At 43.4% G+C, this 21,848-nt stretch overlaps 1 protein-coding gene across 1 annotated transcript in view; it reads right to left on the minus strand.

Moving 5' to 3' along the window:
• Window positions 1-21,848, minus strand: part of ST8SIA1 (ST8 alpha-N-acetyl-neuraminide alpha-2,8-sialyltransferase 1) — a 112,843-nt gene that overhangs the window by 76,332 nt on the left and 14,663 nt on the right. The window contains exon 2 of the mRNA XM_066633163.1: window positions 13,415-13,559. Coding sequence (XP_066489260.1) covers window positions 13,415-13,559 — 145 coding nt within the window. The remainder of the gene's footprint in view (window positions 1-13,414; window positions 13,560-21,848) is intronic.

Genomic DNA, 21,848 nt, shown 5'->3' on the forward strand with positions numbered 1-21,848 from the left:
CTCTTTTCTAGGCTGAAGAGGCCCAAACGCCGTGGCCTTTCCTCATAAGGAAGGTGCCCCAGCCCAGTAATAATAATAAATAATAATACAGGTAGTTGCTCTCTTTTGCGCCTTTTCCATTTCCACTATGTCTTTTTTGAGATGCAGCGACCAGAACTAGACACAATACTCCAGGTGTGGCCTTACCATCGATTTGTACAACGGCATTATAATATTAGCCGTTTTGTTCTCAATACCTTTTCTAATGATCCCAAGCATAGAATTGGCCTTCTTTACTGCCACCGCACATTGAGTCAACACTTTCATCGACCTGTCCACCACCACCCCAAGATCTCTCTCCTCATCTGTCACAGACAGCTCAGAACCCATTAGCCTATATGTAAAGTTCTGATTTTTCACCCCAATGTGCATGACCTTACACTTACTGACATTGAAGTGCATCTGCCATTTTGCTGCCCATTCTGCCAGTTTGGAGAGATCCTTCTGGAGCTCCTCACAATCACTTCTGGTCTTCACCACTCAGAAAAGTTTGGTGTCGTCTGCAGACTTTGCCACCTCACTGCTCAACCCTGTCTCCAGGTCATTTATGAAGAGGTTGAAAAGCACTGGTCCCAGGACAGATCCTTGGGGCCCACCGCTTTTCACTTCTCTCCATTGTGAAAATTTCCCATTGACACCCACTCTCTGTTTCCTGGTCTTCAACCAGTTCTCAATCCATGAGAGGACCTGCCCTCTAATTCCCTGACTGTGGAGTTTTTTTAGTAGCCTTTGGTGAGGGACTGTGTCGAACGCCTCCTGAAAGTCCAGATATATAATGTCCACGGGTTCTCCTGCATCCACCTGACTGTTGAGAATTCTAAAAGGTTTGTGAGGCAAGACTTACCCTTACAGAAGGCATGCTGATTCTCCTTCAGCAAGGCCTATTCCAGTGACCAGAGGGACTTTGAAATGAATGCATGTGCAGTCAGCCAGATGAAAATATGTACAGACACCTGTATGTGCCTACAAGACAATGTGTGAATTACTCAATGGTGTAATAATGGAGATGGTTGGGCTTGCAAAGATATCTTTAGCATGTGAACATCTTCACCCAGGAAGTGGACTCTCCCACACTGGAGAGTCTACCTATGTCTTCTTTACTGTGTTTCCTACCCCTCCTGGTTCAAGATTCACTGGCATTTTATCATAGTCATAAATTCACTGAGGACAATATTAGCCATGATGGCTTTATGCTACTCCAGGTTCAGGGTGCCTCTGAATCCCAGTTCCTGAGGAGCAATGGCAGGAGAAGACTGATTGCCTACATGTTTTAGGAAAGCCCAGAAATGGGGCATCTGGTTGGCCACTGTGAGGAGCTGGGAACCAACAGACCTTTGGTCCTATCTAGCAGAGCTCTTTTTACATTATTATGCTAAATGTCAGGGAAGTGGGCAGGAAACTAGGTAGCAAGCCCCATATTCTTGCAAGCCTCTGGTTCTCTAGAATCCCAGTTCTCTTAACACTCCGATTTCCATTAGGTACCTGGTTTCATTCTTCTTTGAAACATTACTGTAATATTACCCAATGGATCGTAAAACAAACGATAGCAACCAAGTCATAATTTTTGTATTCCCATAAGATCAGTGTTAAATCATGTTTAACCCAGTCTCTCGTTGTTAGTAAGGTGGATGGCTAATTTACAATTTATATAAATATTTGAGATGGCTGAGGCTAAAAATGACTTTTTCTCGAGCCACTGGAAATTATAAATATTTTCTAAGTAGCCCCAGAGGTTTACAAGCAAAGGCTGGTAAGAGCCTCCTAGACTGGATTTTAATGACTACAAAGAATCTGGTAGCTGTAGCATCAACTGCATTAATGCCGCTGTGACTGAAGAGGCTGTTTATCTTTTGTTTTTACCACTCCATCAGGGGAGGTGCTGTAGCTCTCTGGCAGCAAGCATGCTTCATATGTAAATTTCCCCAGATACAATCCCTAGTTGTTGTTGGCAACCTTCAGTCTTGAAAGACTATGGTATTGCGCTCTGAAAGGTGGTTCTGGAACAGCGTCTAGTGTGGCTGAAAAGGCCAATTCGGGAGTGACAATCCCTTCCACACTGGGAGCAAGTGCAGTCTGTCCCTGTTCTGTCTCCCTGGCTATGGGCCTTCCTTCTTTGCCTCTTTGCCTCAGATTGTTGACAAAGTGTCTCTTCAAACTGGGAAAGGCCATGCGGCACAGCCTGCCTCCAAGCGGGCCGCTCAGAGGCCAGGGTTTCCCACTTGCTGAGGTCCACTCCTAAGGCCTTCAGATCCCTCTTGCAGATGTTCTTGTATCGCAGCTGTGGTCTACCTGTAGGGCGCTTTCCTTGCACGAGTTCTCCATAGAGGAGATCCTTTGGGATCCGGCCATCATCCATTCTCACAACATGACCGAGCCAACGCAGGCATCTCTGTTTCAGCAGTGCATACATGCTAGGGATTCCAGCTCGTTCCAGGGCTATGTTGTTTGGAACTTTGTCCTGCCAGGTGATGCCGAGAATGCGTCGGAGGCAGCGCATGTGGAAAGTGTTCAGTTTCCACTCCTGTTGTGAGCGAAGAGTCCATGATTCGCTACAGTACAGAAGTGTACTCAGGACGCAAGCTCTGTAGACCTGGGTCTTGGTATGTTCCGTCAGCTTCTTGTTGGACCAGACTCTCTTTGTGAGTCTGGAAAATGTGGTAGCCGCTTTACCGATGCGTTTGTTTAGCTCGGTATCGAGAGAAAGAGTGTCGGAGATCGTTGAGCCAAGGTACACAAAGTCATGGACAACCTCCAGTTCATGCGCAGAGATTGTAATGCAGGGAGGTGAGTCCACATCCTTGTTAAAAGGATCTGGTGGGGGCGGTGGGGGAGGATGGACCTCTGCCAGAGACCATGGAGAGCCAATACCAGTTGGAAAAGACAACAATGAATAAACAGATCAATGCTCAGATTCAGTATGAGCATAAGCTTATTGGCCAAATAACAAAAAGAAACGGCTGGGGCTTTTTCCAACACCAACCTAGTCTACACCCCAATATCTGCCCAGCGTGAACAGACAAACACATGGGTTTGTCTCTGCATAATGTGTGAACCGACCCTTAGAAATGGTTGGTTGGTTTTTCTTTCCAGCATCTTCCAGCATTCAGCAAGGGCCCAATCCTATCCCACTTTCCAGCACTGATGCAGCCATGCCAACAGGTCATGTGCTGTATCTTGAGATGGGGGGACAATCATGGAAGCTTCCTCAAGGTAAGGAAACATTTTTTCTCTTACCTTGAGGCTGCACTGCGGCTGCATCAGTGCTGGATAGGTGGTTAGGACTGGGCTCTAAGGGTCCAATCCTATCCAACTTTCCAGTGCTGATGCAGTCATGCCAAAGGGGCAGGTGTTGCATCCTGTCACTTAAGGAGGGAGTCACTTAAACCTCTTCAGGATCAAGGAGTGTTTGTTCTCTTAGCTCAGGGCTGCACTGCCGGGCTGCATCAGCACTAGAAAGTTGGACACAATTGAGCCCTAAAATGTCAATGTTCCAAATCACATTGACAATCTGTCCAAATATGATTCATGTGGTGTTTTAGTGCTTAAGCAGAAGCACACAGAAAGCCTTGGTGACATGGCAGCGGGCAAACCCCCCCTTGTTACGGCAAACCGATAGGGGCGCTAGTTCCCAGGCTGAAGTGTGACAATAGCTGATACAGCACTCTGTGAAGAAGCACCCATTGTTCTAAGCCCCTGTATGAGATTCTAATGTGGCACACTATCTAGGAACGGAATGTAACTGATGTTGCAATGTTCAATAAAAGGCAGTGAGAAAGCTCGTACAAGCTAGCTAGCTTGCTTGCTTCTCTCTCTCTGCATTCTCAACCCTCAATCTGTCTGCTGTCTCTTGATTTTCTGTCTGACCATTCATTTGCTTCTGCTCTTGCACCTAAATCCAGCAACCTGACCCCTGGGTTTTGGTTGCTCCCAAAGAATCACTGCTACATCTGGCGCCTCGAACAACGACTTCTAGTCTCAGAACAGGAACCTCTAATCCTAGAACAGGGACCCTCTGCAACAATCAGGTACAGTAGACAGGCTGCTTGTCCTCTGGCTAGCTCCCATTCATTGCTTTGACTTTCTGTTGCTCCACTTTTAACTTTCAAACCCTCAGAGTGCTTCTGCTTTAGCACTCTCCCTCAGGCAATAAGATACAGTCTTGTGTGTCTCCCAGGCAGCCTTGCGTTGCTATGTTTGTGTTTATTCTGCCTCTCTAACTTCTCACTGCATCTGTTCTTACAAGCATCCTGACTCTGAAGTCAAGTTGCTTCTCAACGCTATTGTAGCTATACCAGGCGCCCAGACGTGGGGCCAGCCAAGTATAGCAAACAAGCATCTTTGCTCTTTTCTATATCAAGTAGCCTGTTTCGGATTGCTTCCCATTCATTGCTTCATCTGACCCTGAAACAGGGGCCACGTTTCGTCTGACCCTGAAAGAGGGGCCACGACAACAGCTAGCTTACCCGCCTGGCACAGGCTACAGAGCTCATTCATCCTGACTTCAGGATCCCAGTAAGTATAGCATTGGTAAGTATAGGTACAAGCTTATCAATACCGCAGCAATGATTCACTGTTTCTCTTTAGCAAAGCTCAGCACCATGTTTCCTCCCAAGACATCACAGACTTAATTTACCATCCAAACTTACGCTCTACAAGTAAGGCTGCAAACACAGTCAGAGGAAATAAACAGTGCTACAAGCCCTCTTCCGCCAGACTATACATCAGCTTATATTTTTCCTTTTTTCCTCCTTTGCACCAACCCAGCTAAAACAAGCAGCCATCCTATATAGAAACCATGGCTCAAAAAGCAATAGCATCAAAAAACTTAATAGCAGAGGAGTCTTTAAAGCTGTCCATAGTTCTCCCTGTAAAACAAGGCCACAATGCACGAAGGCAAACAGCCAAAAAACAGAAAACTCTCCCCCATTCTGTGCCAAAAGAGGTACAGATTACATTTAAAAACCTTAACATCACTAGCATAGATGCTAGAGAATTACAAAAAGGTACAACACATACATATCATTTAGTTTCCTATGGTTGGAAGTCCCTAAGAACCCCTGTACAGAATGCAGTATAGCTCAGTAATGTTCCAACCACTTAAAAAGAAAGCCAGAAGTATCATTAGCTAAGTTTTTTCCAAAAGCATGCTAAACAGCCCAAAGCATGTTAAACAGCCCAACTTCATGTCAGCTGAGTGTAAATTAAGCCTTATAGCCATTTATCATATGAATTTTAATAGCAGGTTCCCAAGTAAATCCTTTTTTCCTACAGGACCTGTCTTAAATTTCATAACAGTTTAGTTTTTATATAGTACCAAAAAGGGTGCAAACACAAGCACTTTATTTGTAATATTGAGTATAAAGTGCTATTATTTCATGTTGTACCAGCAACACCTGAATTAAAAGTCACCCAACAGTTAACTTTGGTGTAATTGCAACATTTGAGTGCAACATTTGTAACAATTGTTAAAACCACTGTTTGACCACCTTAAAAAAGGTCAAAATCCTGCAACACAAGCTATTTTTTCCCCAGATGCTTAAATAGCTTTATTTTTTATCCAACCCCTCAAAGAATGTGTTCTGCTATCCAGAAGCCATCATTTCCCTTGTTAGAAAAGGTAGGGAGCAAGCAATAAGACTTCAAAGTCAAGAAGTCTTAACAATCACTCCACCCATTATAAAAAAGAGTTAAGATTTGCCCAAGAATGTGTTCTGCTATCCAGAAGCCATCATTTCCCTTGTTAGAAAAGGTAGGGAGCAAGCAATAAGACTTCAAAGTCAAGAAGTCTAAACAATCACTCCACCCATTATAAAAAAAGAGTTAAGATTTGCCCAAGTAACACAGGCAAATCTCTCTTTAAAACCAGTCAAATACTCAATCCCCATCGCTAAAGTAGTTACATACCAAAGGAAAGGTCAGTAAAAAAAAACCACACTTTATAACAAGAGCAAACTGTACAATAGAGCTTTAAACACCTTGGCTCCAGTTCTGATTCTCAAACTGCTACCAACAAGCTAAGCTCACCCCTCCCTTTCAGTTTAGTTTGTAGTAGTTCCCTAACTTTTCAGTGTTTCTCATTCCACACACCTTTCAGAACAGCAACCATCAGCCATTTTACCCACCAACAGCAGTTATCACAGCTTCAAAGTCAAACTAAACCTTATTCTGTTATTAGTCAAAGCTACACCTCCTTTTTCTAAGATGTTTATGTAAAAGTAATAACAAAGCTATTCAGGCTTTTAAAAAGTCTCCCTGTTCCCATAGCTTTGACTGATTCTATCCTGTTCCATCAGAAACCTTTTCTGATCCCAAGGCTTTTATCAAGCCCTTAAAGGACCTCCCTGAATTCACCAAGAAAATGATTTTCTGATCCCATTCTGCTTCATCAAAAAATTTCTCCTGATTCCATGGTTTAAATTCATCAGGAAAAAGATTTTTGATCCCATTCTGTTTCATCAGATGGTCTCATTCTGTTCCATCAGAAAAAATTTTCAAAATCCCATAGTTTTAATAATAATAATAATAATAATAATAATAATAATAAAAACTTTATTTTTATCCCGCCCTTCTCCCTAACAGGACCCAGGGTGGCTAACAACATATTAAAAAACAAATTTTAAAAACATTAATACATAGCAGATAAAAACACTTAAAAACACATAACAGAGGCCATAAAAACAGTAGTCAGACTAAAAGACAGAATAAAAGAGCAAGTCACCGAGGAATCAAGCCTGTAAAAAACTAAAAGATGTATAAAAATGTTAAGGCCAGAAATCAGAAGGCTTGTTTAAACAACAGTGTTTTCAGGCCTTGCCGAAAACTCTCAAGAGAGGGAGCCATTCTCTTAATCAAGCCCTTAAGGCCTTTCTGTTTTATTCTTATAAAATGTTTCTTAATTCCATACTGATACCATGTTTTTTTTATTTATCAGTTTATAAAATGTTAGTTAAACAATTGTTTTGTAAAATTAGCCAAGAATTCCATATTAATCTCTCTTTTGTTACCTGTATATATATGCCTGTTTTCATTGTCCTTAAGCCTTCTTTTGGTTTCCACATGTTAAAAAGTATGTTAAGTTAAATGCCCAAGCAAGAAACCGAAAGTCAAACGAATTGCTGAACTTGGCTGTGTGCCCAGTGTTCTCAACACAATAGATAAGATGCAAACACAGTGAATGTTTCTTTGTTTTCAAACCACAAAAAACTTTTCGGTTTAAAAGCATCTTCAGACCACAAAAAAAAAAATCTTCCCTGTCCTGTGTGCTTTTAAAAATTAGTCTTTCCTTTTAACACACAGGCTCAGCAGCATGGTTTTAAGCTCAGACTTCATATACAGGTAAATAGCTATCCAATATTCTTCAGAGCAACAAGCATGCATAACAGTATTCATACCAGCTCTCTTTATATTCTTATTCTTCATTTCAAACCAGTTTTAGTGCATACACAAGTGACTAGCAGATAGTAATATTTCAAATTAGCTGTAGTGGTTTAACTATGTCAGAAAGGTTCACACAAGGTTATTTCCAGTTCAAAAATCAGATTCTCACAGAGAGTGCAAAGGATAGCAGTTTAGCAACAGTTATGTTGCATTTCAAAGGCCAGAGTAAGTCATACGATGGTTATGGTACATAAGGTCATTGTGATTAAAAGTGCAATGCCATTTGCTGACTGCAGGGGGTATGTGAATTGTATGTGAATTGTATGTATAAGATAAAACAACAAAATTGTCTCTAGTAAAAAATATGTGTGTTTCAAAGAGAGAACCCCACATTGTAATAACACACACACAAGCTTTTCTCTTCTTCTCACTTCTGAATCTCACACACATTCTCAATGCTTAAACATGAATCCCTTAAGATGTTAATGTGACTTCACTCACTTCTAACACTCTCTCAATGCTTAAAAATGTTCCCTTGAGATGCTGTGTTAACCTTTTGCTAAATTCTAACTTTCACATTCATTTTCAATGCTTAAAAATAATCCCTTGAGATGTTTAGACAACTAAAGGCCTAAGAATAATCACCACTTCTACCTGCTCAGTTTGTTTTCAAACCTAAGCGTATCTCCTATAACATCTTAGACCTTGCAACACACACACACACAGTGCATCTTACAATTTTTCTATTTAAATAATTAAAAAAACGAGGGATATGAGATCATCATTTGTTCATTTGTTTACACTAATATCAACACTTTACAAAGCTCAGAAGCCCCCCCTGTCTTATTAAGTAAAACACTAAATGCAAATATAATATGCTTTTACCCCCCCCCCATGTGCTTTTACAGATAAATTGCCGGATCCAGAGTGAAAGGGCCAGCTTCATTAATAACTTAGCAGCAAAGTTCTGCTATTTTGTTTATTTTCACAGAAACGAAGATGCGTAGCACTAAAGTTTCCTAAAGACATCCAGTGAACCAAGAACCCCTAATAAAAAGTTCAATGTTGTTGCTCTTATGTTTGTTTTTGCTTTTTATAATTGTGTTAAAAGATAGTCATTTAGCACCCCCCTTAAGGGAGTGCATAGTATGTAACCAAGTTTAAACTTTCCCAATGTTTGCATAGCTCATGATGCAATGTCTTATAATGTAAATGTAATTCATGGTGAAATCCCAATGTCTTTCACTGCACACTCTTTATGTGGTCAGTGGCAGCAATTTAACATGTGCAAAAATATTTAACAAACTTTGTATGCCTGTAGGAATGGGCTCCATGATAAAAATGTTTCTTTTAATTATGCAAATGTGTTGTTACCTAACCACCACCTGTTGTTTTAATTGATTTATAATAATTTTGTTCACAGCAAATCATTTTTAGAGAAAAAGGTGTTGCCTTTTCTCCCAACTGTAATTTTAGCATGTATTCATGAAGGTCTTTTTGTCTTATCCAATGTTCTTTTGCATGGTGTCAAAATTTGTGTGTTATGACCCCACAATGCCAAATGCTATCTCAAATTTAAATAAATAAAAAAGGGGAACTGTGGTGTTTTAGTGCTTAAGCAGAAGCACACAGAAAGCCTTGGTGACATGGCAGCGGGCAAACCCCCCCTTGTTACGGCAAACCGATAGGGGCGCTAGTTCCCAGGCTGAAATGTGACAATAGCTGATACAGCACTCTGTGAAGAAGCACCCATTGTTCTAAGCCCCTGTATGAGATTCTAATGTGGCACACTATCTAGGAACGGAATGTAACTGATGTTGCAATGTTCAATAAAAGGCAGTGAGAAAGCTCGTACAAGCTAGCTAGCTTGCTTGCTTCTCTCTCTCTGCATTCTCAACCCACAATCTGTCTGCTGTCTCTTGATTTTCTGTCTGACCATTCATTTGCTTCTGCTCTTGCACCTAAATCCAGCAACCTGACCCCTGGGTTTTGGTTGCTCCCAAAGAATCACAGCTACAGATTCATGCCTAAGAGGAGCCATTTTCTGCCATAACATCTGTCCTTCCTTGTTAAAATCTTTCAGGAAAAGGACTCTTACCAATGGAGACAATTTCAGCCTCAGTTTTCACTTACATCCTTTCTAAATTGTTCATAAATCATCCAGTATAGTGTCAATTTGAGATTGTATTCTCACTTTCATGCCTTTGCCTATGAAACATATATCAGATGGATTTCACATTGTGCACCCATCAACTGGATTGCTCTTTGTTTCTCATTTGCTAAAACAGTTATGTTCGTATTTATCTCTGTTTACTTTCTATCAGATACCTGAGAATAAATTAATCACCTCCCAAGAACGAATACAGGAGTTATAAAGTTTAGCCAATATTAAAACCACATTATTTACATATAACAACATGCTAAATTCAATACTGTCTACCCACATCTGCTTTACATGCTGTTGCACTCTAAAAGCAGTTGCTAATGGGTCAATAGCCTTTATGAAAAGAAATGCAGCCAGGATCTGAACCTAAGACCTTCAGTTTGCAAAATGTGCTTCACCACTGAACTAAAACCACCCTAAGGTAGTTTGGGTTTATATTCATGGAGGAGACAAGGTGTGTGTGTGATGCAGCCATGGTAGAGGGGCAGAAATAAGTTACAAATAGGCCCCAAGACTAGTTCCCTATTTTGATTCTTCTTCCACAGGACCTGGCTGTCCTTCCCCTGAATCTTGGTAGCTTTTCAATTTTATCCTTGGCTAGAAGATGGGCAAGCGTGATGTTTACAGAGGTACCAACGCCAGAAGAGATTCTGAAAGAACAGTGGCTAATAAAAGAAAAACCAGAGATTTCTGCATCACATTTGATCAACCATGAAAAGAAGGAGTAGTTGTCTTGCTGAATCAAGACCAAGGGCCATCTGGTCTACCAACTGGCCCAGCTGTTTCCAACAGCAGCCAATCTGATGCCTCTGAAGCTGGAGATAGCCATGATAATTATACACTAGGAACTATCAAGACTCGTCCTCCAAGAATGTATCTGATCCCTTCTGAACACCATCTATGCTCATGCCCATCACGACAACTTATGGCAGTGAATTTCATAAGTGAATTGTGCATTCCTTGAAGTAGCACATCCTTTTTGTCTGTTCTGAAACTTCTGCCTGGTCAGCTTCATTAGTTAACCCATGCTCCAAATTATGAAAGGAGAAAAGTCTCTCTCTCTCTCTCTCTCTTTCTCTCTCTCCTCCCACTTTTATAAGCTATGCATATGTTTTTTAAATGCATACCATGTCTGTCCTCTTGAATCACTTTTTGGTATTATTTATTATATTTATAGAATTTATACCCTGCCTTTCTACCCTGCTAAGGGCACACAAGGCAGCTTACAAATAAAATGATAAAACAATACAAAAACCAAGATATATATAATAAAACAATTAAGACAATAATTGAAACAATATAAACCAAAAAAAAAAAAAAAACCCAAACGTGTTAACCTTTCCTTGTAGAGAAAGAGCTCCAGGCCCCTGATCAAAGTAGTTGCAGGGCAAGGACTCATAAATATATGTAGCAACCTATATCTCTAGCTATCACTCTGTGAATGTATTTGTGATCATCTCAACACATGTTGGCCCCACAAAATGCATATTTATAAAAGGAATTTTCTCGGCACACAGCTGTCAGCAGGCAGCTCTGGAAAAAGAGCACTGCAATCTACTCCCTTCTCAGCAATCTCAGGTTGTGATTGTGGGCTTCAGCATGTTCTTCCATCAGACATCTGCAACAGTGCATGCTTCATTCATGAAACTGAAGCCAGCTGCAACAATGACGACAGTGGGTGCATGTAAGATCTCACGTAATGAAAATAATACACAGTAGCCCCAAAGATAGCACTGCGGATTTCGGTAGGAGAGTGCATTATGCTGTCCAGTCAAAAAACTGATTGAATTGTTCCATTTGAAGTCCAATAAGCCACTTTTTGGCCCAACGGTCCTCAATGGGAATTAGGGCACAATCCTAACCAGGTCTACTCAGAAGTAAGTCCAGTTTTGTTCAGTGGGGCTTACTCTCAGAAAAGTGTGGTTAGGACTGCAGCCTTAGTTCTTAACCTTAGTTGACTGGTGCCCCATACGTGACCACCACCATCATGTTCTTGTTTGGCTGGATCGTATCATGACAGGTGTCATTTTCATTACGTGACAAATGCACACATAGCCACTACCACTATCACTGCAGCTGGCATTGGGTGAATGAATGAAGCTCACAGTGGTGACAGTGAGAAACAGAGAAATGTGTCAAAGCCTGAGATAATTTTGCACAGAGATTTTTTCTCTCTCAAGCTGAAGCAACCCAGGGAAAACACAGAAGGCTTCATGATTGTCTCCAACGAGCATAGGGGAAACGGGGCATTTGTAAGGGGAAAGGGCAACAAGAATATGCTGCAAACAGGAAGGAGGGCACTCAGTCCATTTACTTGTCCACATTTTTTCTCCAACCTCTTTCATTCCACATGACCTGGAAACGTAGTCTCAAAGTCAAGGTGGCAGGGACGGAATGGTCACAGGAAGGAGTTACTGAGCAAAAGCAATGGGTAGAAGAGGGTGAAGCACCCTACCTCTTGATACAACTCAAATGGAAATGCCTACACATTCCATGTTCAACGCAAACATGGGACAGGGTTTGCCATTTCATGTCCTAGTTCCTCTCTCAGCCTAAGATTGCTGTGATGATTACATGACTGCTGTGAATCATCACTCCTGTGAGGCATTTTGAAGTTGCTGGCAGGCTTGGCATGAGCTGGAGGCAGCCTCAGCACGACCTGGAAGCAGCTCCACAACCTGGCCTCCTAGTAATACTTTGCAGCATGACAGAAAGCATCAGGTCATGACCCAACACACATCAGGTTGTGACCCACAGCTTGAGAAATGCTGGGCTAATTTTTTTTTTTTAACCTGAGTGACAACCTAGCTTCAAAGCACTGAAATGTTCTAATCCAGTGTTTCTCAAAATGTGGGTTGGAACCACTAGGTGGGTCGCAAGCCAATTTCAGGGGGGTTCCCATTCATTTCCATATCTTATTTTTAATACATTAGGCTTGATATTACCATGGTATGTGACTGCATTTGAAGTAATGTTTCAGACCTGTACTTTTAACAAGCTACTATGTATATTCTTTTAACAATGATAGTCAATGGGACTTACTCCTGGGCAGGTGTAGGTAGGATTGCAGCCTAGGATTGCTAAAAAATTTTCCTGCTTGATGATATCACTTCTGGTCATGACATTGCTTCCAGTGGGTCCTGACAGATTCTCATTCTAAAAAGTGGGTCCTGATGCTTACAGTGTGAGAACCACTGTAATCTAAGCTATATTTTGAGAGGATGTGCACTGCAACTATGAGCGTAGGCCACCCCTAAACCAAATGGCAAGGGGGAAAAGGGTCTCCATCTGGTGCTGGCTGAAGATCTGCTGATGTCTGAGGTAGCATGCGAAGTGCTGTCCATCCTTCCCCAATGACATGCCAGCTTCTACTCTTCCCACTCTCCAATGGTCTAGCTCAGCCCTCCCCTCTACATTTCCTGTTCTTCTCTGTCCCTCTCTTGCTTTTCCAATCCAGGGAGTGGGAGGAGAAAGAGGAGCAATGGAGGCAAGCAGGCAGGCAGAGATGGACACTCCCCACCAGTTTGCTGCTTGAGACAACTGCTTCAGTAGGTTTCATGAATGGCCTGGCACTGCCTCCACCATCTAAGCATCAGTGTTGCATCCTGCTAGTCAGATCCTTGGTCCATCGAGCTCAAACTGCCTACACTAACCGGCAGTGGCTCTTTAAAATTTCAAGTGGGGAGGGCCCTTCCCAGCCAGTGATGGCAGAAACTGAACTGGGGTCCATCTGCATGCAAAGCAAAGAGGAACAGTCATACAGTGAAACGAAATGAAACAAAAATCATCACTTTGATCATTGCTTCATCAAAGTGAAACAAAATCCTCACTAACCTTTGGAAACAGAGAAAAGGTTTCGTTGTCAATTGTGAACGAGTACAGGAGTTCCCCATCAAACCAGAGGTTCTTCCCCACAGGAGAGTTCTCTTTTGTCATAGCAAAGTATTGACTGGGGTTGCAACAGTCTTCCAATAATTTCCTAAAAGAAAGGGGTGAAAGGAAAGACAAGAAAACTGAGCAGGACATACTGGCGAGAGGCACTTCTAAGGAATATGTACACACTGTAACACTGATGAGCCAAATTCTTTCCTTTTGTCACATTCTTAAAAGTCCCAATTCTCTCCCACTTGAGCATCACATCAAAACATGGACTCTTTCCCACACTATACGTATCTTTACGACAACCCTGTGAGGTAGGTTAAGAAGAGGGATGTTGAACTGGCCCAGTGCGCTTGATTGCTGAATTGAGATGTGAATGTAGATCTCACCAATCCTACTCCATTACTCTAGCCGCTAAACAACCTTGGATCACTGCATGTATTAATGAAGGGAGGGGCTATGCACATGGAGAAGGACTCTGCTCTCAGAGGCTCTCCTTGAACTCTGTGGGACACAGGCTGAGTCTACCCATTCAGCAGAGTAAGGCAGCAGGATGGACTATACCACCATTTCTCAAACTGTTGGTCATGACCCACTGTTGGATTGCAACCTGATGCCCACTGTCATGCTGCAAAGCATACCTGGAGCTACTGGAGGCTGCTTCTGGGTCACACTGTGCCCATCACCCACTCCACCGGCCTCAGCAGGCCCCATAATGCATCGCAGAAGCAACCAGAGACAACTTCCAGTTTGCAACCGCAACTTCCAGTTTGCATCCATGACTTCTGGTTTGCTTCTTCAAGGTATTCTGGGGCCTGTGGAGGCCAGTGGAGTGGGTCACAGGCGTGGTGTGATCTGGAAGCCGCCTCCAGTTGATCCCAGTAATGCTTTGCGGCACAACAGTGAGCATCAGGTCACAACCCAGCGCAGAGTATGAGGCGGGTCATGGCAGTACACCATTTGAGAACCACTGGACTATACCAATTCTGTCTAAGGGTGGGACAATACTTTATCATGGAAAGAAACACTTTGCAAAGTGTTCAACAATAACTAAAGCTTTGTAAGTTCCAGCCCAGTCTTTTGCCTACTTTGTGGGTTTTCCGATTGCAAGAAACATCTAATACTGGAGAATATTAGAAAGTGTGATCTCCTGCACTTGCAGCCTGAGGTGGTGCAATCCATTCCACCACTTCACACGCATGGATAAAGGCTGTTTAGCCTCACTAAACAGGCTGCTATCTGGTATACTCTCGTTGAACATGAAGGTTCTGCACTGTCATCAATGGCTAATAGCCACTGATATACCTCTTCTCCTCCTCCTTTAAAAGCTGCTTAAGTTAGTGGAGAACATCACGTTCTCAGCACTGGGTGAAAAAGTACTTTTGCAGTACAATCTGTCCTGAATCTTGCTAATCAACTAAGTTTGATGACTTTGAGTTCCAGCACTATGAGAGAAAAGCTCCTCTCTAGACACTGTCTAACCTACACCACACACAAAGGCACAGATCTCTATCACATTGTTTCTCGACATTTATCCTCCGCTGCACCACTTCACACCGTCCATCTATTCAAAGTACCACTGAAAGTAACTGACGATGACATAATTGCCAGTTACTTCTGGTTTGCGAGGCCTGATGTGACACGACAAACACTGGTAAGAGACACACGATTGACTGGAGGGCTTCTTCGAGTGCAGAAAACAAGCTTTGGAGCATCCAACCGCTGTTTATTTGCATTCCTGGTCTCACTGCCAAGTGTCCAGAAGACCCGCAAGTACCACCAGGTACCATCTCAGGTACCACTGGTGGTACTCATACCACTGCATACCAATTTTTAACTGGATATGTCAGGGATTGAACCTAGGTCCTTCTACATGCAAAACAATATGCTCAACCACAGAGCTATGCCTCCTCCAACTTGCCCTCCTTCAGAGCTTCCAGCTCAGTGCACAAAGCCAAATCTCTGAGTTCGGGAGGGAAGTGGAATGTATCTTGTCTTTGGCATCCCATCTGTATAAATGAACGCACATGAATGAGGCTATTTCACATATAATGAAGTAGATTATTATTTATACTGTACCATGAGGGTAATTTATGAGACATGTTTATATCTTTAAGTGAAAGAATCTTGGCTTTTAAATCAGTTGAGACCAGGGCTCACGCTGAAGAAATGAATACAGCATAGCACACAACTGACAGAACAGAGCCTTCCGAAATGAATAACAGGAAGGAATGATGCTGTGTAGCACTGGGGTGTTAGGAAGGATGCCCCTATGTTCAGCAGTGAAACACTGGAGGGAACAGGAGAATCTGACACTACCTCCATTCTAAAAGCACAGGGGAACCATTTTGTTCCGTGCTAAAACTGCTTTGAGGGCAGAATACTGGGAATTCTAAGAAACCTTGCTGTGAAGTGCAGCTGCCATTAAACGTTGTCAGTTCCTGCCATCTGCTGCAGGTCTGGCTGTGGCTCTATGATCTCTTTTCCCTTCCCTCTCCCCTGTAGCTATTGCCACACATTTTTGCCATCATCGCTGCCCTTTGAAAAAGCACTCCTGTGGCTAATGAGATGACTTCCTCATCACTTAGGAAAGAAATCTATGGGGAGGGGTGCAGTGTTGCCCTTTCACTTCTATTGTGGCTTCAGGGCTTCTTAGCGATGTGGTAGTCATTTTTAACATTTGCTAAACCCTGAATTTGCTTTAAAGCACCTAGAGACAAAAAGAAAGGATAGCAGCAGGTTATATAGTGCTGGTGACGTGAGCCATGCGACTGATTCACTTACAGAAAAGAAACACATGAATCCAAAATTATGCGGCTCTATCATGCCACAGAGATGAATGATTGCTGAGTATTCACAAGTACTGAAAAGTGTCTCAGAATGCCCATATGGCGGCATAAACAATGTGCCCAACCAGATCACAGGCAGTTATCTTCCTCCCCACCACCATTCTGTTTGCTTGCTTAATCATTTCTATCTCGCATCTTCCACCTACCCAAACAGTTATCTGTTAATATATCAACCAATTATCTCTTAATATATTTACACAGCATTGTTCACAGGTTTGGCATTTTAGAAAGCACAAGAGGGCAAAGGGACTTGCAGTCTAGATACTGACACATGAGACAACAGAAGAAGGGAAGAGAAAAGAAAGGAAGGGGGGCAAACATGGGAAGAATGTAACTATGGTTTCAGTTAGGTTTAGGGTTAGTTACAGAAGAAATGGAAACCGGAGGCTTCACAGATCTAAAGAGGAAATTACAGGTGGAGCCTCTTTGTCTGTAGGGGTTCGATTCCCGAAATTCCTGCAGATACTGAAAACTGCAGATAACATCATCCACAGTTTTCAGAGACCACTTTTGCTCTGAGCCTTGCTCTGGTTGCATCCAGAGCCATTCTGAGCTGCGAAAGGCTCAGAATGGCACCTGGAGCATTTTTCTGACGACTTCTAGTAAAACCAGAGGTCTTCCGAAAACCACTCTGGGCACCATTCTGAGAGTCAGAGAGGCCGTGAGCAGTGGTGCTCCGAGGCTCAGAAAACTTCCCAGACGTGACTGGAACAAAGTTTTGGGAAGTCTGCAATCTGGGGGTTTGGCATTCATGGTGGGGCAAATCCTCACCTGTACTCATACAGCAGAGTTAGATCAACCACACCAGGAAACTGCAGAAACCCTAACACTACCACACAATACATTTAAACGCATGTTCCAAATAACACTGCCTTCACCTGCAGTCTGCACTTGTCAAAAGGGGAGAAGCCTGAACCTTCCAAGGCAGAGCGATCCAAAATCTGGGCATCGTTGATGAGAATGTGGACAGAAGAATGAAAGGATCAGATTTCCTAACAGATCTGCTGCCAGGGAATGTTACCTGATCACTTAATTACCTGAACAATCTTTCATCAATCTTAATTCTTAGAATGCATTTATTTTAGTCACTTTGGCCAAAATGATCAGGTCCATAATTGTCTGTTCTATTAATTATTTTATTCGTATTTTTTCCTCTCTTGATTGATCCATCCAAAGACAAATGGAGTCCATGACAGGCTGGTTCTCACTGGTGATTGTACACCTTCCAGATGCTAAGACACATCAGGGTTTTTTGTTTCCTGTATAAATTCATTTCCTTTATTATAAGTCAACACAAACTTACAGTTCACAAGAAGTAGTAGAGAGTTATAGAATCATAGAGTTGGAAGGGACCCACAAGGTCATCTAATCCTACCCCCCTGCCAGTAGCGGGAAAGCCTCCTAGAGCGAAGTTTCTCCAACTTTGAGGGAGCTTTACTCCCTCAGTAAGTGTTTGCAGGGGAGAGGCTAGGACAGTGATGCGCTCCCCAGGATCATGTCGCTAAGGGGGCAGGGGGTGCTTTGCACTTACTTTTCACTAGGTAGGGCTGGTGGAGGCTGCAGGTGGTGCAGCCCTCCACAGCGCATCCCGAGGCTTGGAATGTTTAGTAAAAGCGGGTGCAAAGCACTCCTTGACTCACTCACTAGGCCTGACTCACCTCCACGATGATGACAAATTTCAGAAATTCTAAAGAGGGGCACAGAGAAAGAGGAGGGACAATATGCTGCTACTGCACCTGCACAAGAGCCAGAGTGATGCAGGAGACAGGGACAACTGAGCATGCACTCTGGAGCTGAAAGAGTGCAGCAAAGGATTTTAATGCTGATCAGTGCAGCACAAAACAGGAAAGCAATGCAGGCACTTCCTTATGGCCGGCACCCAAGGTGGACTTGCTATGCTATGCTACTGATCCATGTCACCCCAGGGAGCCACAGCAGTTTGGGAACCACTCCCTTCTGGTCCTTGCCACTCATCCTAGGCTCTTCTCCTTTGCTGAAGAGTGATGAGCCTTAAAGGGGCAGCCCTCAGGACCGGGCCCAAGAATTCTATCACTTCTCCGTCAATTTCCAGTCTTGAGTGAATGGCTTATAGATGTCAGCAGTGCATGGACATATTTGAAACGAACTGGAGGCCGTTCCTTGACAAAGCACTTAAAACTGTATGAAGCATATAGAAACATTTCTTCAATATTTTAGACTGTTGATATATCCTTTTGTGGTCACTGGTAAATTTATAATGATCACATTTATGAATTTTTTTCTGTTGCATAAAATAAAGTAAAACATTTAAAAAATCAGTTTCCACATAGTATACTGACTGCCTCAGTGAATGTGCACTGAGAAGCATGGAGGCCTGGTCCCATGGGAAAATCTAACTCAGGGTTGTGTCTCTGGTCTGGGGATCTTGAGCTCCAAGGAACTTCTTGCTTGGAAACGCATGCTTGCCCTCAGGGCATGGCTCCAGTACTGCCATGACTGGCACAGGCTCCTCTGCCCTCGCTGGTTCTCTCCTTCCACACCAGAGTGCTAGCTGCTGCGCATGGTTAGGACCCTGACAGTTGCATGAGCCTCATAAATAGTATTCACAGGTGGACATCATGTCCAGAATATAAAAAAAATAAAGATTCTGACCAAGAGATGATCAGATGGCTGAGTTTCCTCTTATTTCTCCTGAAATATTACAGCCAACTTCTTATCCACATGCTCTTCATAAAATTGGCACTTCTGGTGCTTGTCTCATTGGCAGATTTAATGGTGTGCTGGTGTCACTGCCTCAGAGTCATGAGTCAGATCACCAACCCCAACTCGAATCAACTTGCAATTCACAATGGGTGGCCACTGCAATTCGGCCTGAGCTGCTTATAGAGTCATTTTGACTCAAGTCCAAGTCATTATCAGAAATGAGTCCTGGTGCGAGTCAGGCGCGACTCCACAGAAAAAAAACAGAGGTGCTGGGGGGGGGTCAGAGTTCTCACTTAACACTGCCCTGATGTTCCTATCCCATCTGCAGTCAGCGATGTGTTGAAGTCCTTCACTTCAACCATCATTTTCATTTCATTTATGTAAACAAAAGCTGTGCTCTTATTCCAGTCAGTGTAGCAGTGCAGGAAAATGATTGGTTCCATACAAACCCCAGCAAAGACTACCCACCCCATTCACATCACAACGCCTGAATCCGCCTTCAGAAGGAGCGCTGAAAAACACTTCATGGACCAACAGGGGGGTATCTGAATTCAGAAAGGTGGGAGGGGATGGACAGCATGAGGGGACAGTAGCAGCAGGCGGGAGGGAAGGTTACCTGCAGCAGCCAGGAGGGTTATGACCCAATCCTTTGCAAGTCTACTCAGAAATTCAACTGTGGTCAATGGGGCTTCTTCCCAGGTAACTGTTCTATCGCAAGAACCACCTCCTCCATACATTGGGCTCCTCCTTGTTCCCTCCCTTGTCCAGAAAAAAAAAATCAGGCCATCCATCATTCGTCCAATTGTCTGTTCCTAGATGGCCAAAAGCCCCTTGCCCTGTCCTGGCTTCCCCTATCTTCCTCCGATTCCTCTGCCCAGCCTCGTACAGCCAGCCAAAATACTAATAACCTTACGCCTCCCTCCTCCCCTGCCTCTGAACCAATCAACCCTCCTCCCACCACATCTGCTGCTGTCGTCAGCCTGAATGTCGGCTTCCAGATTGCCCACAAGGTCTTTGGCATGATGCAGAAGTGACAAAAAAAAGTAAGCAAGCAAGCACATATGTGAAACAGAGTTGTGAGCACATGCAAAAAGCTAGTCATCACCCAATTCAATTTGAGTCATAACTGTTTTCTGAGTCAGTGGCCCCGAGTTGCAAGTCGGGTCTGAGTCAGTGACACCTGCGACTCAAGTTGATACGAGTCATGGAAATTTTCAGGCCTCAAGTTGAGTCATCATGAATTGAGTGCCCATCCCTGATCAATTGGCCCACCCAGCCTATTCTGGCTGCTCTGACTAGCAGTGGCTCTGCAAGATCTCAGGCAACGGTCATTTCCAACACAGCCCTATTATCAAAGGGCCGTTTTACTGAAAGTGCTGCCAAGGATTGAAGTCAAGACCTTCTGTGGCAAAGCATGTGCTCCACCACAGAGCTCTGGTCCCTCTTTCAGGAGGGGGATGTGGCTGAACTCTTTGTTGCAGTCTGCACAATTACAGCTATGCTCATAACCACTGATTGAAGAACTTCATTAGTGTGTGACATTTCTCATGGGGGAAGAAGACAGAGTATTTATCTTTCCTTGAAGGCAGATAGTAATCAATAGCTCCATTACGTATCAGCAAATCAGATTAATGGAATGTTGTCCCCATCACCGTGCTTGGGCATAATTTTCATTTTCATTAAGCCAGGTTTTCTTGTTGTTTGCTGATAGCAGATCCTGTTTTCCATTAAAGTGATTGCTTGCACACAGGGGTGACTTTGACAGTTTCTTGCAGAATGCATGCGCAGGATCACTTAACACCAATGAGTTCTCTCATAATGGCTCTTATTGGGGAGGGGCTGTAGCTCAGTGGCAGAGCATCTGTTTTGCATACAGAGGTTACCAGTTTCAATCTCCAGGCATAAGAACATAGCGAGAGCCACGCTGGATCAGGCCAAAGACCAGTCCATCTTCTTGTATGTGGCCCACCAGATCCCTAAGGGAACACACAAGACAACAAGAGTCCTGCATTCTGTTGCCATTCCCTGGAGTCTGGCATTCTGAGGTAGCCTACTTCTAAAACCAGGAAGCTGCATATGCCCATCAGGGCTTGGAACCTGTGATGGACTTTTTCCTCCATAAATGTGTCCAATTCCCTTTTAAAGTATCTAGGCCAGGTGTCACTGGCACATCCAGTGGCAAGGAGTTCCACAGTCTAATTACATAATAATTAGTTGTGTAATTAAGGCAGGCCTACAAAAACCTGCTGGATAGTTGCTGCCAGTCAGCGTACACAGTATTGAGCTGCATGGGTCAAGCGTCTGACCCAGTATACTTATACTAAGATAGCTGCCTATGTTCATTCAGCTCAGTTTGGGAGGTAAAGCCCTCCCACCCAATCCCTGCGTGGCCCAGAGACTCAGTGAGCCTGGACAAGTGGCTCTACCATGCACTGTCTGACATGTGGCAAATTGGGCAGGAGGCTTCACCTCCCAAGATGAGCTCTGCAAAGCCACTTCCAGGACCTCAGCAACCCAAACGTTTGACAATGACATGAGGCCAAACATCTGGGCCCTTTGCATGAAAAGGTTGCCATTCCTCATCTCTATGGTCACAGGACTAATGTATTCTATGCTAGTTCAGCTTCCAGTCCTGTCCTATACAGTGCTGTCCTCCTGGCCTCATTGAGTTAGCAGAGAGGTTATTCTAGAATAGATGAGCAGTGGGTGTCCATTCATTTGCCCAATCCCCTTTTAAGCTCACCTAATCCCATGGCCACCATCCCCTAATTTGAGGCAGGGAATGCCATGCATTAATTGTGAGCTGTACCACAGAGAAATTTCTCTTGCCTGTCTTGAATTTACTAGTCATCAACTTT

This window comes from Tiliqua scincoides, chromosome 7, assembly GCF_035046505.1.
Source record: "Tiliqua scincoides isolate rTilSci1 chromosome 7, rTilSci1.hap2, whole genome shotgun sequence".
NCBI lineage: Eukaryota > Metazoa > Chordata > Lepidosauria > Squamata > Scincidae > Tiliqua > Tiliqua scincoides.